At 34.6% G+C, this 19339-nt stretch overlaps 1 protein-coding gene across 1 annotated transcript; it reads right to left on the bottom strand.

Moving 5' to 3' along the window:
- Positions 1-884: 884 nt before the first annotated feature.
- On the bottom strand, positions 885-16805 carry LOC123668176 (D-altritol 5-dehydrogenase-like). Its single transcript, XM_045601966.1, has 10 exons — positions 16764-16805; positions 14227-14383; positions 7244-7368; positions 5807-5973; positions 5210-5311; positions 4672-4767; positions 3245-3322; positions 2869-2962; positions 2008-2115; positions 885-1045 (listed from the first exon to the last, which is right to left on the bottom strand). The coding sequence occupies exons 2-10, from the start codon at positions 14368-14370 to the stop codon at positions 931-933; spliced, it is 1029 nt and encodes a 342-aa protein (XP_045457922.1). The 5' UTR covers positions 14371-14383; positions 16764-16805; the 3' UTR covers positions 885-930.
- Between the last annotated feature and the right edge of the window lie 2534 nt (positions 16806-19339).

The raw sequence follows: 19339 nt of genomic DNA, 5'->3' as shown, positions 1-19339 counted from the left end.
AAGTTCAGTTTCACCTCAACCATTAACTGAGGTAGAGCACGGCAAGAAACTTCCTGCTCAAAATCTGAAGCAGTCCGACTGTAGTCTCGACCTTACAGAAGATCACAGCTTAAATAATACTGTTTTCAAGCAGTAGTCTAAAACGCATTTTAGTAGTTAAGCTCTTTCGGTCACGAAGTATATTGTTATTATCTAAGAAAATAAATTACCTAAGAAAAACACCGCTAAATAATACTGTTTTCAAACATTATTGTGTTCCCATTGGCGAGTAAGGTAATCGGAGCTCCTGGGGGGGATTGGGGATAGGGTTGACAACGCGCTTGCGATGCGGCTCATCTGATGGCAATCGATCACCGTAGCTTATAGACTCTGTCTGCCACACCAGAGGCAACGCAAACGCGTTGTCGACCCTATCCTCAACTTCCCCAAGAGCTCTGGTCACCTTACTGACCAAGAGGAACACAACACAGCTTAAAAATAATTTATTTTAGATATGATCTTCTCTAAGGCTGCTCCATATTTTGAGCAGGAAAATTCCCGGTGTGCCCTACCTTTTATCTTTTGCATACAATTAATACGTCAGATAACTTCATAAACGCATTTTAGTGGTTAAGCTCTTTCGGCCACAAAGTATATTGTTATTACCTAATAAAAGAAAATAAAAAATTATACTGTTCATAATATTTCTACGTATATCTTATCGTATAATATGTGTATTAAATACTGTAATAAAGATTTTATGTAGGTACGATTAACATTTATCATGTTTTCGTATTTACAGTAATTATCTAAAGCTAGGCTAATTCCATGACTATTTAAATCGTAGTTATTTGTAGGAATGAAAATATATTATCTGGAAAATATAAATAAATAAAAAAAACACATTGAAAACATATTTTAATAATAGGAAAACATTATTTAATACAACGATTATTCAATCTTGAAAATGGCTTTTGAAATATTTCCAGCTTTCAAATCCTTCAACAAATCTTGGTAGCCCGACAGCGGGTAGGTTTTGACACCCAATTTCTCGTAGTCTAGATATCTAGGAAAGAAAATTTATATTAGATCACAACTCAAAAAGCAAAATAATTCGTACAATCTATAAACTGTGTGTGCTGTGTGGTTACGGCACTAAAGAATTTAGCCACCCCCTCTCTTCCCGTGGGTGTCGTAAGAGGCGACTAAGGGATAACAAGGTTCCAAAACCACCTTGGAACTTAAGAAGCCGACCGATGGCGGGATAACCATCCAACTGCTGGCTTTGAAATACACAGGCCGAAGACGGGCAGCAGCGTCTTCGGTGCGCCAAAGCCAGTACTGCGGTCACCAACCCGCCTGCCCAGCGGGGTATGGGCAAAACACATGAGTTCACGTTATTTTTGGCGTGAACTTGTGGAGGCCTATGTCCAGCAGTGGACTGTATAGGCTGTAATAATAATAAAAAAATAAATAAACTATGTAATTTTTAGTTCAGAAAGTGTATAGCTCAATTTCATGAGTCATTTAAATCTGGGTTTTTAGAAAAAAAAAGTATATAGATATTGCCGAATTGAATTAGTCGATAAAACTGGTTTTTAACCAAACAATTAAGTCAGTTCAGCCTATTGCAGTCCACTGCTGGACATAGTCCTCCCCAAGTTCGTGCCAGACATCCCGGTTTTCCGGAATCCTCATCCAGCCTACACCGGCAATCTTACGTAGATCGTCGGTACAACGGGCCGGAGGACGTCCCACACTGCGTTTGCCAAGACGCGGTCTCTACTCTATTGGAAATCTCATGATATCAATATATGTATATATTGATATTATGAGATTTCCAATTTACATATTGCCAAGATAATTTTTTTTCCATACTAACTTTAGCCAGGCTCCGTTTTTAGTAGAGCGAATTATAAAAATACATAAAAACCATTTCAGTCATTCAAGGAATGCCCTTACTAATATTGACCAATCACTTTCAATTTTATAGATATGTAATATTTAAATGATACGACCGATACCAACCTGTCACCCATAGCTTTCAGGAGACCGATGGCTTTGGGGAAACTGAAGGGGTTGATCTTGACTCCGATGACAGTCAGCTCCTTGTTGTAGATATCGAATGGGTTAATTCTGAAAAAGAATATATGGTAATTACATTCATAATTTATTCCGAATCAGTGGTAGCTTTACTTCTACAAATATAATAATGTATTTTTAAAGTTTTAATTTGTAAAATGACGATTTGAAAGTGCTCTTGGAGCCTATTTGAATAAAGCTGTTTTTGATTTTGATTCTGATTTGTGTTCAGATTAAGCTCCGACTCTTCTTATACTTGGATAAAGAGGCCTATCCCAGTAGTGGGATGTCACAGGCTGAATCAATTAATTATAAATGGATTTTATTGAAATAGGGCACAGCGGGAATTCCCCGCTCAAAATATGGAGCCGTCCGACTGGGGAAGTACCTCGACCTTAAAGAAGATCACAGCTAAATAACACTACTCTCAAATAGTTTCGTGTTCCTGGTGTGAGACGGAGAACTCCTGGACAGAGTCGGGGATAGGATCGGCAACGCGCTTGCGATGATGTGGGTTGCAAGCATCTATAGCATACATACATATAATCACGCCTCTTTCCCGTAGGGGTAGGCAGTGACCACTTCTTTCCACTTGCTACAATCCTTACAAACTTCTTTCGCTTCGTCCTCTTTCATTATCCCCTTCATACATGCTCTTCGGTTTAGGGTACTCTCGACCTGGCCTTTTTTGAAAGCGACGTCTTGAAAAAAGACATCTATAGCCTACGGTGATTTTTTACCATCAGGTGAGCCATACGCTTGTTTGTCGACCTAGTTGTATCAAAAAAAAAAATTAAAAATACTCACGAGGCATGGTGAGTGGGAGGACAGCAACCAAAGAGAATGTATTTACCACCATAGTTCAAATATTTGGAACTTATCTCCATCACTTTTCCGACGCCTGCAATAAATGTATTTCTATGATTTTCATTCACAAAGTCAAGTCTGTAACGTATTTATAAATTTTGAAATTTCGAAAGAGAAAGAAGATGATTTGAACGAAGACATAGTTTGATTTAATTAATGATTAATTAATTATTTATAATGTCGTGTAGAACAAATAAGCCAACAAAAAGAATGGAAAAATACAAATATATATCCTGTAATTCAAATTGTTGTTCAATATTAGGAAAAATTGTGTAATATGTGATTTACTGTCTAGTAACAAAATTGTTTTTATCACCTGTGCAATCAATAATGACGTCGTACAATTGTTTTTCTGATGCCAACACATCTGGTGCTATCAGCCTGAAGCCAGTGTCTAAATAAAAATCAATTGTTAAATGAAATATAATCCGCAAAGCCGCAAAGGAATATTACAGTCTGAATCGTAAATGAAATAAAATTAAGTATAAATAAAGATGTAGAATGTGCATTTAATTCAAATTTATACTTATACTAGCTGATCTGACGAATTTAGTACAGCCATTTTTTTTTTTTTTTCATTAATATAATCTATACTAATATTATAAAGAGAACTACTACTGTGTGGCTACGGTACTAAAGAATATAGCCACCCCCTCTCTTCCCGTGGGTGTCGTAAGAGGCGACTAAGGGATAACATAGTTCCGCTACCACCTTGGAACTTGAAAAGCCGACCGATGGCGGGATAACCATCCAACTGCTGGCTTTGAAATACACAGGCCGAAGACGGGCAGCAGCGTCTTCGGTGCGACAAAGCCAGTACTGCGGTCACCAACCCGCCTGCCCAGCGTGGTGACTATGGGCAAACACATGATTTCACGCTATTTTTGGCGTAAACCTGTGGAGGCCTATGTCCAGTAGTGGACTGTAAAGGCTGTAATGATTATAAAGAGAAAATTCTTTCACTAACAGAAAGCTACACTATTCAGAAGTGACATAGGCTATATTTTTTTTGTGATTGAACAAAAAAATCATTAAAAAATCTTATATTATAAAATTCTCGTGTCAAGATGTTAGTTACACTATTCCTCCGAAACGGCTGGACTAATTTTTGTAAAATTTTGTTTTGGCCAACATCTATTTTTCAAACCATTATGTTATAAGGGGGGGATTAAGGGAGTTAATAACATATATGGCAAAACAACGTTTGTGGGATCAGCTAGTATCTTTTTAAATAAAAATGAATGTTGCTAAGCGTATAATTCGAGAATGGCTCGACCAATTTGGCTAATTTATTGTTTTGTATGTTCCTTAAGACTCGTGAAAGGTTTTAATACTAAAAAAAAATTTTTAACTATTAACTTTTGATAGAACCAAGTCTGTCCGGTCAGCTAGTAATTATATCTATCAAAATAAAATATGGTCTAAATTTTAAGTTGGATAAGGCTCAATCTTTGCAAAATTTCATTAAAATCGGTCCCAGAAATTAGCCCGCACAAACAACGTGATACGTGATTTATATATATATATATAAAATATGATGAAGATATGAGATTAGAAGCATTTATTTATATTTTGTATATATAAAATACCAATTTTATTTGCACTGATATTTGTAAAATTATGTTTTTAAAATTTCACTAAATTTGTTTAAAAAGACTATTACTAAATTTGACTACTTTTTAATGACAAGCCTTACTATATAAGTATAGAGAAAAATGTTTATGTATTAATCTTATTAAATACCTAATCCCTTGACGATCTCCAGCCTCGATTTATTCACTTCGGATACCGTCACATCCCTATGACCTTGAAGATGAAGAATCGTCACCCAGAGATTACCTGCAAAAAATGTGTATTTTCAACTGATTTCAAAACATTATGTTTGCTCGCTAATGAAAAAAAAAAAAACGATTTCAATTCAAATTGACAAGTAGTAGTAGGTAGTTGAAGTAATAATCAATTAAGCACGCATTATTAGATATAGCTCGAAAAGTGCTCGTCATATTTCGATTAAATTTAAACGAAACTGTATGACAAACACCAAGTTTCAATTAAAAAAGAATCACCACAATTGACTCAGTAAAAAATTATGAAGCACCACAAAAAAAATACAGTCGAAGTGGAAATCTCCTTCTTTTTTTGAAGTAGTTTCAAAATAAAGAGTTTCTCAATTCAACTCTATTTTGTTATGTGTGTTATCCTTCGTAGGAGCTTAGCTAGATTTGTGTGTTCCTAATGGCTAATCCACTAAAACTTCATAAGAGGCATAACATAATTTTACCAATTATTCCAGCTCCGACGATGAGAATCTTAGACCCGATGGGGATCGGGGCGGCGCGGTCGACACCGTGTGAAACGCAAGAGTAAGGCTCGCAGAGACCAGCTGTAAAATATTTATTAAATCAATTTTAAAACCAATAAAGGAGCCAAGGTACTGGAGTGGTGACCTCCCAACTAGTTGGACACAAGATTCAAAAAGAGTCAAAGAAAGTCACAGGAGGCTTCTTGTAATTTAAGAGTGCAAATGTTAGAGAACCATTCAAGAGTCCTTTATTCAGTAATGAATAACCATTGGTGATTGAAGATTCGAAATAGCAATCATCATGGAATAAAACCCAGGATGATAATAGATTTTTTTTTTGTTTCCATTGATATCCTAAATACCTGACCAAAAAAAACGTCTCAGATTTATTGACCTTTTTGGTTACTGCTAGTTTTTTTTATATCAATTTAACGTACTATAATCTTTACAGGCAGGTTACCTGTCTACATATATTATTGTTTTTTTAATAAGATACAAAGATATTAGTGCCTAATCATAGCAATAACACATTACAATTAATCTTAAAGCACAGTGATGATAACACGATTATGTTACCTTGCTCGGTTGTAATTCCATCAGGTAATGCGTAGACTTGATCCTGAGGGCACTTCACGTACTGTGCCCAACCACCATCTCTGAATATACCGATGGTACTGTTTATTCCAGCGGTGAGACAGTACTGGTAACTACCGTCGCGACAAAATTTGCAGAGATTGCAAGCTCTGTGAGAAATAGAATAAGTTTTAATGGTAGATATGGTAAACATAATCAATTATGAAGGATAAATGCAGGAATCGAGGAAGTTAGTCACCAGAAAAGTCACAAATCTATTGTTGGCCACAGCGATGTAGGAGTAAAAAATATAATTAAGGATAGGAAACTTGTGACTTTGGTTTGAAACTGTCAGAAATGATTGTCTATTGCCATTTTTAGTGGATTTAATTTCCTCCATAGCAAATTGTTCTGACAACCTGGTAAATTTCTACTTTAATGAATTAAGTTAGACATTATATTTTGTCCTCAATCCGTTGAACTCCGCGTTATTTCAATTATTTAAATTAACAGTTGATAATCATACTTATGATACGTGTGATCATTGTTACATCCTTCTTCTACATCGGGAAAGAGACCTATGCCCAGCAGTGTGATATTACAGGCTGAAGCAATTGATCATAATACTTAAATTTAGCAACATAAATCATGTTTAAGAACTTTATTTCATATGAGAATAACACAATTCACTTACATAAGAAACAAATAAAGTTTAAACATAAAATGGGGTAGTTATATACAATCAAAAAAATGTAAAAAATATTGTAGGTAGTCACATAAAGTTTGTTTACAAATGACTATGTTTAAAGATTCTTTAGACTATGCGAAACTGGATGTGGCATGTATGTACTTTATAGATATAGTGCCTGGGAAACCGAGCTTATCTCTATATTTTTAGTAAATCGTGTTTTTTTGGAAATCATATTTAAATACCAATTATATATTGATAAAATATGAATAATATTTTCCGATTTTACCGACATAATAATAAAAAATGTGAACTGGTTATTTAAATAAAAAATCATTAGTGCAATTAGAAAAAAAAGGAAAAAATAATTGATCTGGAGACATGGGGATTCGAACCATGGTCGTCTCGATTGATGAATGGTATTTGGTAAAGGTATTTGTTATTTCCTAAAATACTAAATTTCCTAAATACTTTTATGTACTTAATTAAAAACTAATTAACAAAATAAAAAAAAATCAAAAATTAGAAAATATGTATAAAATTCAACATTTTTTGTTTCAAATTGTGTTGCTTCTGTACTATCCGAAGGAACTTCGTTCCTACCTGGTGTCCAATGACGCCACATAATTTTTTTTAGTTATAATGTCCTTCACAGCCGAAAGTGTATAAATAAATATCAATTTCTGTTAAACTGCGATAGATATTTAGTATCTAAAGTTATAATGCTATATAATTTTGGTTACAATACTTACCGGTTGGGATCAACGACAACTTTCTGGCCTACTTTGAACATGGACTTTTTACCCACTTCGTGAACCACGCCGCTGAACTCGTGACCAAGAGGCAGAGGACGTTCTTTTGATGCTGGGAATTCACCCTGTAACGGTAGTCATAATTAAAAATAGAATGAAATTACTTTTCATTATCTATATATATATATATAAAATCCTTGAATGCATGCATCATGAAATAGTAACTAAACGACCGCTACGATGACCACTCTTTTGCCCCTCTTAGTAAATATTATCAACTAGGTTCTGCCAGCGACTTCATCCGCGTGGAATAAGAACAATTCAGTCATTTATGATTTTTGCGAAACTGGAGCGTACGCAGCGGAAGCTCTCAATAGGTAAAAAACCGATTTTGAAACATTCTTTATTGGTGTTCCGCTTCTATTGGTCTTAGCGTGACGATATAATTATAGCCTATAGCCTTCCGTGATAAATGGGCTATCTAACACTGAAAGAATTTTTCAAATCGGACGAGTAGATCCTGAGATTAGCGCGTTCAAACAAACAAAATCAGCTTTATAATATTAGTATAGATTTCTACGTGAGCAAAGCCGCGGGCACCTGCAAGTACCACATAAGTGACAAACAAGCATAAGGTAATTGGCCATTAATTTAATGAAAATGGAAACGGATTTGTATTATATTTGCATCCGGGGCACAATATCTTTGTTAGCACCCCCCCCCCCCCATTCGAAAACCATTATGTCTAGCATTTTTAACCGACTTCAAAAAAAGGAGGAGGTTACTCAATTCGACCGTATATATATATTTTTTTTTTATGTATGTTCGGAGACAACTTCTTCGTTTATGAACCGATTTTAATAATTCTTTTTTTGTTGGAAAGGAGATATTTATAGTTTGGTACCATGATAAGAAAACCAGGATCTGATGATGGGATCCCAGAGAAATCGAAGGAAACTTTCAAAAATCGTAAGGGTGACTAGTAAATTTAATCATGTTTTCATTAAGTACTATAAAGCACTACTATTTAGTAGAGGTCTGGAGTCGATCTGATGATGGAGAAGAAAGATAGTCGAGGGAACTCTTCAACAATTTATAGCAATTACCTGCTTTTTGAACTTAATTCGTTTCTGTTGATGAAAACTTTGCATATGTATGAGTTATAAGTGCCATTACAGTCTGATGATGGAGACAAAAGTTAGTCGAGGGAACTCTTTAACGATTTATAGCAATTACCTGCTGTTTGAACTTAATTCGTTTCTATTGATGAGAACTTTGCATACATATGAGTTATAAGTACCATTTCAGTCTGATGATGGAGACGAAAGATAGTCGAGGGTACTCTTCAACGACTTATAGCAATTACCTGCTGTTTGAACTTAATTCGTTTCTATTGATGAGAACTTCGCACCTGTATGAGTTACAAGTGCCATTAAAGTCTGATGATGGAGACGAAAGATAGTCGAGGGAACTTTTCAACGATTTATAGCAATTACCTGCTGTGTGATCATCTGTGTCGCAGGACCTGGTTTGATGATGGAGCCCATAAACACTCGAGGGAATTTCTCAACAATTTACAGCAGTTACCTTTTGCTGTTTGACGACCACTTTGATATAATGGTGCATGTGCCGTGTCGGCGGCGCCTAAACACCGACGGTCGCGGGTTCTATTCCAGCTCGGAGTGGATATTTATGTTTATATAAATATTTATTTTTGGTCTAGTTGTTAATCCTTGTGGTTCTCCCAACCTAGCCTCGGAGAACATGCTAGGCTGTCAGTCCCGGTTGTTATTACGTACACCTGATAGCGAACTTTACTCATAGTATGTCGACGCGTTAGCGCAGCGGTCACAGCAGCGGCTGTTGCGCTGGTGTTAGTGGGTTCAATCCCCGGGCACGACAGACATTTGTATTGGCCATATAGATGTTTGTCATGATCTGGGTGTTTGTGCTTGTGTATTGTGTATGTTTCCGAACCCCCGACATAAGAGAAAAAGCATCCTTGTTAGGTCTACCCATCACTAAAAATTGTAAAATAAAATAATTTTTAACAAAAAAAAAACCGACTTCAAAAAGGAAACTAAAAAGTGAAAAATAAATTTACTTAGTACAAAGTAATTCGTATTTTGATTTAGTTAATCAGAAATGATTAAATAAATATTTTATAATTTTGAAGTTGGTGTCAAGTAAATACTACAACAACCTGGCTACAATAACAAATACAAACAACACACACACAACAAACAAGTACAAAAAATATTATTAGATATGTCAAAACAATAACAGAATAATAACAGTATTCAACCTAATAGTCAATGAAACAAATTATGAAAGAAAACTGAATACAACTTATGAGTAGATACTAGAGTAGTTATTGTTTTACTTGGCACCGACTTCAAAATTATAAAATATTTATTTAATCATTTCTGATTAACTAAATCAAAATACGAATTACTTTGTACTAAGTAAATTTATTTTTCACTTTTTAGTTTCCTTTTTGAAGTCGGTTTTTTTTTGTTATTTCTTTTGCAGACCATTTGGCGCTCCATTGAATAGTCCCCTTGCCCTCCCCCCTCCCCCCTACTACGCCACTATCGCAATATAAAGAATATGTAGCGAGAAGTGACGCCCGTTAATTGATTTCAATTGAAACAATTGTATGCTATTAGTTGACAACAATAAATCATCATCATCATCATTACAGCCTATACAGTCCACTGCTGGACAAAGGCCTCCACAAGTTTACGCCAAAAATAACCTGAACTCATGTGTTTTGCTCATAGTCACCACGCTGGGCAGGCGGGTTGGTGACCGCAGGGCTGGCTTTGTCGCACCGAAGACGCTGCCGTCCGTCTTCGGCCTGTGTATTTCAAAGCCAGCAGTAGGATGGTTATCCAGCCACCGGTCGGCTTTTTAAGTTCCAAGGTGACAGTGGAACTGTGTTATCCCTTAGTCACCTCTTACGACACCCACGGGAAGAGATGGGGTGGCTATATTCTTTAGTACCGTAGCCACACAGTACAATAAACAACATATAGAAAATACTCGTGATAGTACTGGCAAAGTTCAGGGTAAATTAGCAGATTACAAAAGAGATAAGGTGTTTGTATTAACGCGTTTTATCTTTTATTGATTTAAGAATAAGCGCTTACTTCAAGCCAAACTAATATTTAATATATGCAGTGTAGTATCCCTGTGAGGTACATAGCTCCTGGGGTAAATTAAGGATAGGGTTGGCAACGCGCTTGCGATGCTTCTGGTGCTGTAGGGGTCCAAAGGCTACGGTAACCGCTTACCGTCAGGTGGGCCGTACGCTATTTTGTCCCTGTAGTCGTATAAAAAAACGCGAAAAGATCGCATTTTATCTTTCGATCTTATTGATAATGCAGGTGTTTGATGTGTGTTTTTCGATATTATCTTAGAAAGAGCCCTTGAGTATAAAGTGTTTCTTTATGTTATTACTTTTTGATCTGTGATTATAAGAAAAAATGTCGGTCAGCTGATACTAAAAGCCATCGCCTATCCTACCATCTCAGTATTACAAAAATATTTAAATTTATGCTAGATGAAATAAAGAAAAATTAGAAATAAAAATTGGAAAGAGATTAAGAATTGGGAAGAGACAAGCACTCTTATAAAATATCAGCTTGCTACTTCTTCAGCACTTTTTCACTGAGAAAAAATTATTAATAGAAAGCGCTCTATTATAGATTTAATAGTTTAAATGAAATGAATTTTATGATTTCATGCATTTTCTTTAAATTAAAATTAACAAAGAGAAAAAGACTTCTTCTATTTTTATTGATTGCAGTTAACAAACGTCAAAACGAAAATCTACATTATAAAAAATCATACATTGGTAGAGCAGTCTAAACATTATCGAATATATATAATTCTTGTGTCGCGGTGTTTGTAGTTAAACTCCTCCGAAACTGCTTGACCGATTCTCATGAAATTTTTTGTGCATATCGGGTTGGTCCGAGAATTGAACAACATCTATTTTTCATACCCCTAAGTTATGGGGGGGGGGGTTAATAACATATATGGCAAAACAACGTTTGCGGAATCAGCTAGTTACATTATATTATATACTAGCAACTTCTGACCGTCTATATTTTTACACGATAAGTAATCACCTATATATCATATACTACCTTCTCCGAAATACGTTGCATCTTATGGTATAAGTATTATTCCGATCGGTTCAGTAATTTTCGCTGTATAACCGAACAAAAAAAAAACTCTGTCCATTTATTAGTATAGAAGATGTAACCAGTTTTAATGCAATTGTAAGTGAAATTATTGAAGTAAAAATTTGATAAATAAGATTTATCTCTCTCAATATATATTACATTGCTTTATCTAACCATCGCAATTTTCACAGCAGCTTAGATATGATATCAATAAAAGCGATGATATAATATATTATATTACTTGCCTAGTGTCCACGACTTTGTCCGCGTGGTGTTAAAAAAAAAATCTTGTTCGTGTTATTAAAAATAAAAGTAGCCTAAGTTACTCCTTATTACATCAGCTATCTACCGGTGAAAGTCATGTCAAAATCGGTCCAGCCGTCCGAGATTAGCCGGAAAAAACAGACAGACGGACATACAGACAAAATTTAAAAAAAAATGTCATTTTGGTATAATGATGTACATATGCATTTAGTAAAAAGCGATTATTTTAATATTACAAACAGACACTCCCATTTTATTTATTTGTATAGATATGATATTTTATAATATATTATAGATTACGCGTCACGTTGTTTGTCTCCGATGGATAACTCTAATGCACAACCAAACTGATGAATTTGATTATTATCAAATTTGCACACCGTGTGGCAGTTCGATCCATCTTGAAAGATAAGGCTATATTTTTTTCGATATAAAAAATTATTATTTTCAAGAATAAAAAAAAAATAAGATGGTACGAAGTTCGCCAAGTTGGCTAGAATGAAAATTATCAAATTAATCCATAGATAATGGTTTAACTTTGAGATTATTATTTTTTTGTTAATCTTCTTTTACGTTAAATTTTAGTTACAACTGAATAATATATGTTTTCGTTATTGTAATTTTGTCGTGGGAGGTCACCAAAGTTTATACTATCTAGGAACTCTAGACTAGAATAGTTGAAACTCAATATCGATGGCTGGTCGTAAAATAGAGCTAAAGAGTCAAAGGTCTTGCCCCGAATGATGCAAAAGATCGCGTAAAGTGGAGACGCTTTAATCGGAAGGCCGGCAGCAAGACCTATTCATCTATTCATTTAGGCTTGATACACACAATGTTTTTCAAATTATTATTTCACGGTTTTTCATTTCGATTAAATTTAATGTAGGGTTTACGGTCACAGCCATGGATTGTGCCGGTTACGCTGGCGATTGCGGGTTCGATCCCCGCACATGACAAACATTTGTATTGGCCATACAGGTGGTTGCCGTGATCCTGGTGTTTTTGCAGTCCATATGGGTCTCCCTACCGTGCCTCGGAGAGCACTTTACGCCGTCGGTCCCGGTTGTTATCATGTACACCTGATAGCGATCGTTACTCATAGTAGGGAATATATCCGCCAACCCGCATTGGAGCAGCGTGGTGAATTAAGCTCTGATCCTTCTCCTACATGGGGAAGGAGGCCTATTTTTTTTATTTATTTAACAATTTTTATACGTACAAGATTATACACAATATATTTGTCATGGAGACTCACGTATAATGGGTGTGCTTATCCCTGTATATATATATATATATATATATATATATATATATATATACGCGCGCGCACACACACACACACACATGCCCATATTACAGGCTGTAGCGTTACCATTCGTGTATCTAGCAGGAGATGTACTGTTGTAAGTATTGAAAGCGTGACTCCATGACAAAACAAACTATGAATTTAGTTTCTATACTTTGTTTATCTTACATAGTTCACGTGTACAAATAGTTACACAAGTTTTTTTAGAAGGTATACATAACTAGAAGTATAATAAATAAAGGCAATTTGTTTTTAAATGTGGTCTATAATTTAGTACTGTACAATTTGTTCGAAGTTCAGAAATCAAGTATTTTTGGGCGTTTTTTTTATAATTGAAATATGTCTGTAGGGTTTACATAATTTCTACAGACATCGTTATAATATATAATTTACAGTGTTGTCGACATATTACTGTCGAAGCTATTTTTATAACATGTATTCACTTCATCAATCATCACTATCATTATTTGTTATAATTAGCACTTAATTATCACAAATAATGATATTGACGATAGACAACTATTATCTGATGCTATATAAAGCACAAAATAGGCCTTTTTATACTTTTTTTAAAAGTATATCTAGGTCAGCAAACAAGCGTACGGCTCACCCGATGGTAAGCGATTACCGTAGCTTATAGACCTGCAACACCAGAAGCATCGCAAGTGCGTTGCCGACCCTATTCTCAATTCCCCCCAGGAGCTCTGGTCACCTTACTCACCACAGGAAGATAACACTGCTTGAAAGCAGTATTATTTAGCTGTGATCTTCTGTAAGGTCGAGGTACTACCCCAGTTGGGCTGCTCCATATTTTGAGCAGGAAATTTCCTGCCGTACCCTACCTCAGCTGTACTAGGGTTCTCCTATCGTCTTTCTACATGGAGAAAGAGAGCTATGCCTAGCAGTAGAGATACAAGGGTGTCAACAAACGCACAGTGCACCCAACAACAAGCAGCTACCGTGAACTATACCAAGTTTCCCACTTAAGTGGTGTAAAATAATTGTGTTCGTTCGCAAACGAAACAAAACCGAGTTCAATTCACGAGATCAAATGTAAATATGACTACATGGCAAGATTAAAAAAGAATTTTCAAAATCAGTACAACACACAAAAAGTTATGAGGTATCAGATAAAAAATTCAGTCGAATTGAGGATGGATCTTCGTAATGGAAAGAATGGTTACTCCTTTTTTTAAGTCAGAATTAAAAAGAATTCTCACCTGTATGATGTGTAAGTCAGTTCCACATACTCCAGAATATTCGACCTTCACGATCACATCTGTGGCGTCCACGATAACAGGCATCGGGTAGTTTTCATCATACTTTAGTGTCAGGTTCTTTCCATCAAATACCACTGCCTTCATTGTTGATTTTTACCTGTAAATTACAATAATATGTGTACAAGAGAAAGCTGCTTCATTATGAAGATACTTTAGACGCTAAGTATATGGGATGTTAGACTCCTAATTACGTCCCTGCAAATGGGGGTTCTGTAATTATTATAAATCACATTCCACGTAAAAAAGGCCTACCCCTCTTTTAAACAATACACTTTAACATAACAATACACTTTATTGTACACCAAAACAGAAATAATACATATTATGGACTTAAACAGAGTATCATCAGGCACAAAGGGCGGCCTTATCGCTAAAAAGCGATCTCTTCCAGGCAACCTAGGGGCAGAGGAGATGGTATTGTGTCAGTGTAGGTGTACAAATAAATTCAATTCAATTCATTTAAAATTTCATTTCATCTTAATACAATCTATTTTTTAATCGACTTCAAAAAAGAAGGAGGTTACTCAATTCGACCGTATATATACAATTTTTTGTGTATGTTCGGCGATAACTTCGTCGTTTTTGAACCGATTTTGATAATTCTTTTTTATCAATTTTTATCAAATCTTAAGTATGATAAGGAAACCAGGATCTGATGATGGGATCCCAGAGAAATCAAGGGAAGCTCTCGAAAATCCACATAACTTTTCACTGGGTGTGCCGATTTTTAATTTAATTGAAAGCCGGTGTTTATCATGTGGTCACCTTTAAATTTCATCTAGGTCTGATTACAACTTTAGGAGTAATCTTTGATAATGCGTATTTACTTGACTATTTTGTCGTCTACCTACGTTGTATTACATGTCGATGTAATTGGAATCAGTTTTTTTTTTTCGTACGAATTTATTCTTTACCAAATAATATTTTTCCTATCCCTAAAAAAATACCTATATTAGATTACGGTGATGTATGTTATCTTGACGCGAGTGAGGATTTGGTGAACAAACTTGAGAACTTAATACGGCCATCCGCTTTATATTTAATCTACGCAAGTTTGATCACGTATCTTCATATCGCTCGCGCCTGAACTGGCTTACGATACGGGGCCATAGATCGATGAGAATTCTCTGCATGTTGTGCTTAATTTTGTACATTGGTTACTATCCTGATTATTTATTTACGAAATTTTTGTTCAGTGCCAACGCTCGTGATTAGCCACTGCACTCCATCGAAAACCTTATGTTGACATTCCCACTTCACGCTGATCAGGATTCATGTCAAACTCTTTCATTCTTACTGCCGTGCGACTGTGGAATAGACTGCCTGAACAGATTAGAAAAGCGCCCCTAAGGACTCCTTCAAAATCTCCGTAAAAAAATATCTCCTTATCCAGGAGAATATTGGCAATAACTGAGCTGGAGTAACGTCATATTATTTTATCACTTTTTATATTTCATTACATTATATTATAATATATTTTGTTATATTTTGCTGTATTATATTGTATTATATTATGTTATGATATGTAATGTTATATTATAGGTATTATGTGTTTTACTTTTTTTTTATTGTACACCTACACACTACACACTCTTGCACATACCAAGGGCTGGTAGAAAATGCATTAGCGTTAAGCCCGCCTTTTTTACACACTTGTATTAGTGTAGTTATTGTACAATGAAGAATTTAAAAAATAATAATAAAAAACTTCGATTAAGTGAAATATTAATACTAATTGCCGCACATAACTAAAAAACCGCATATGCAAATTAATTATTTTTTTCGTTGAATATTTTTTATTGTAAATTATAGCCGTGCTAATGCGTTCACGAAAGCTTTTTTGAACAAATTCAAATTTAAAAATGAACTAAAATATCTAAAATACAATCTTTAGCTCGTTTGTCAAAAAAGTTTATATTGAATAAAAATTACTCTATGAATCGGGAAATAAAAGCAGTAACAGTTTTTTTTTTCGTCTATGGTTAATAATTACTTCAGACAAATTAATTTATATGCAATTGATGCAAAATTTACCGGCAAAAGTTCATTTATGTCACAATTACTTTTAGACGCGATTTTTTTTTTCAAAATTATTAAGACAATAATTCCAATAATATGATAAAAAGAATAGGTAACAGGCAATATGTCTTGAGATTAGTATTAAAAAATATATTTATATTCTTTGCTAACGAAAAAAAAATTACTTTAATGTACATTGCCAAAAATACAACGTAGGTAGTCGAAAAGTAATAAATTAAGTACGTATTATTGGGGATAACTCAATTTACCCGTTAGATTGCGATCAAATTTAAATGGGACATTGACAAGCAATAAAATCGGTACCCCGAAAAAAAAAAATTAGATAACTAAAATACAAACTATTTAAAAACCTCCTCTTTTTTTAAGTGAGTCAACAGATTATAAATATCCAGGTTTAGAAATAAATTTTGATAAGTAATTTTTAAAATAAAACTTACCTAACGTGCGACACTTATCAAACAATGTATCTAAATGACTGCAAAAGATAACATTTAAACCAAGTCACGTAGTGTAGTGTGCCAATAATTCAAACTCGTGAATTCCCAGTGTCATCTCTAGGTGACAGAAATTGAAGATTTTTTAACTCTTAAAATTAAAAAAATAAGTAAAAATATTATTACCACGAAAAAATGAACAGTTAGTAGTTATTTATATGATTTTTTGGCAACTCTGATCCATGCGTCACCTTGCGCGTGGGAATGGTTTTGTAACTTTTTATTGCTGTAAAAATGTATAAAGGGTAAGTACTGTAAAAATTATTTTTGCGAATTGTTGTTATGGAATGTAACATGTAATCTAAATAATTGTATTGCAAAAATTAGTAGCTGTTGTACTAATAATATCGGCCAAATTCTTAAGTGTCAACTGCAGGTGACGCTGGGCATTATTACTACAAAATTACTGTTTTGGTTGCGTTCATAACATCTTATTTTTTTCTTTTAGGTCGACGTTGAATGAAATACTTGATGTATTAGAAAGTGAAGATGGTTTAGACGGTGACATCATTTTATTTCCGCCTGGAGATGGGCTCTGAAGAGAGTGGGGACGAATATGAAACTAATTTCCTTCACCTTCCGAGTAGAATGTTACGATCAGAAGTAGAAATACGGACTAGAACTACCAATACAAAAGAAATTGAAGAAGAAGAACTGGTTGAGAATCAGGAATCGGCTTGAAAGAAAAAAGAAAAAAGAATTTACGATAACAAAATGGACAAATAATATTCCTTGTGGAAAAGGCGATGGTGAGGAAGATGTTCAAAACATCTTCGACGACGAACTGTGTGCCCCTGATTCTTTTGAGTTATTAGTTACTGAAGACGTAATAAAGTATATATCAGATATGAGCAATTCCTATGCTTTACAAAGAAATCACACCTTGAATGTCACTCCTGAAGATATTAGGGTTTATATAGCAATATTGTTACTGACTGGTTATTTGTCGCCCAAATATATGCGGATGTTATGGGAAAAAAGGGAAGACAACCATGATTAATTGGTATCTTCGAGCATGAGGTGCAATCGAGTCTTCGAAATACAACATTACCTACATTTATGTGATGCTTTACCAGCTTTACCAGAAAATGATAAATTTGCTAAGGTTCGCAAATACTTTTGATATGCTCACTCATAATTTTACCGCACAATTCTCTAAAGCAGGATCAACACATATTTCGATTGACGGAATATTTTGGGGGACATGGTACCAAATAGTACATCCACGAGAAGCCCATCCGCTTTGGCTATAAACTTTGGTCAGCGGCCACATGGCATGGGTACCTTGTCAATTGCGAACTTTATCAAGGTGCAACTGGCCCGACTCTGAAACTAAAACCTGATTATGGTTTAGGTGCTGCTGTTATTTTAGAATTGCACTCCAGGCTACCAGAAAATCTTAGTTCATACAACCTGTATTTCGACAATTTTTTCACTGGCTTCCCTTTGCTGAAATATTTACATGAGAATAATATTGGAGAGACTGGAACAATTTAGGAAAAACGCCTGAAAAACTGTGAGCTTATGAACGCCAAGGAGATAAAAAAGAACCCTAGGGGTGAGCTGATTTACAAGTTCTCAAAGGAAATCATTGTCGCTGAGTGCCATGACAATACAGTCGCGAATGTAGCCTCCAATTGTCACGGATTGTCACCAATAACAAAAGTGGACCGGATTGGTGTAGTCAATAACAAAAGAACAAAAATTCAAGTTAACTTCCCATCGCTCGTAAAAATGTACAACAAATACATGGGTGGTGTAGATATCTTCGATGATAATGTCGATTCTATGACAGTTGAATATTTAAATAAAAAAAAACACAACGTATTTAGGACATAAAAAGTAATTCTTCGGCAAATTTCGAATAAAAAAAACAATTTTGTAAAAGAGAAAAATAGAAAACCATAAACCTGTTATTTTTTTAATTTTTCATACGAATTTTGAGGTTATGTGACAAAAAAAATGTGAATAAGAAAGTAGTAGATCTTTTTATTACCTACATCTTTTTTATTTAACAATTTCCGTGGGACTTAGCTGGAAATCGAGAAAACCGTTTTCTAACCTTATCCCACCTCCCACTATTTCCCGACCTCAGGTCGCTCGTAATTTATTTTTCTCTTTACTTTTATTGTATTTTCTTCTTTTTCAACGGGTTTCATCGTGCTATAATTTTTTTTTGGTTTCAAAAATTATCGACACTGATTTATTGAGTATCTTGTTATGTTAAATGTATAAAACTATAGATATATTTGGGCATCAAAAACCGCAGCTTATGCCGCAGCTACCCTATCTTGTATATTTGTGGCGTCCAAAGTCAAAAAAAATGTAAATTAAAAAACTGGTAGTCCTCCCATGGTGGCTGTAAAATATCCGATACGCGATAAAATCCGAAAAAGTTGTTTTATTATAAGTATTTAAGCCAAGTTACTCAATCTTTGATCATAAAATATTTGAAAACACATATAGACTTTTCTCTTCTCTTAAATATAAAAAAAAAAATCTGCTATATTTATAAGCGT

Source organism: Melitaea cinxia, chromosome 30, assembly GCF_905220565.1.
Source record: "Melitaea cinxia chromosome 30, ilMelCinx1.1, whole genome shotgun sequence".
Taxonomy (NCBI): domain Eukaryota; kingdom Metazoa; phylum Arthropoda; class Insecta; order Lepidoptera; family Nymphalidae; genus Melitaea; species Melitaea cinxia.
This window is presented reverse-complemented; position numbering and strand designations above follow the sequence as displayed.

What these genes read in the sequence shown, in the direction of transcription:
- LOC123668176 (XM_045601966.1), bottom strand. Translation starts at nt 14,370, where the DNA reads ATGAAGGCAGTGGTATTTGATGGAAAGAACCTGACACTAAAGTATGAT. An exon ending in CGTCGGAGCTGGAATAATTG is followed by an intron (nt 4,768 to 5,209) that starts GTAAAATTATGT and finishes CATTTTTTGCAG; the next exon opens with GTAATCTCTGGGTGACGATT. An exon ending in CTGAAAGCTATGGGTGACAG is followed by an intron (nt 1,046 to 2,007) that starts GTTGGTATCGGT and finishes TTTCTTTCCTAG; the next exon opens with ATATCTAGACTACGAGAAAT.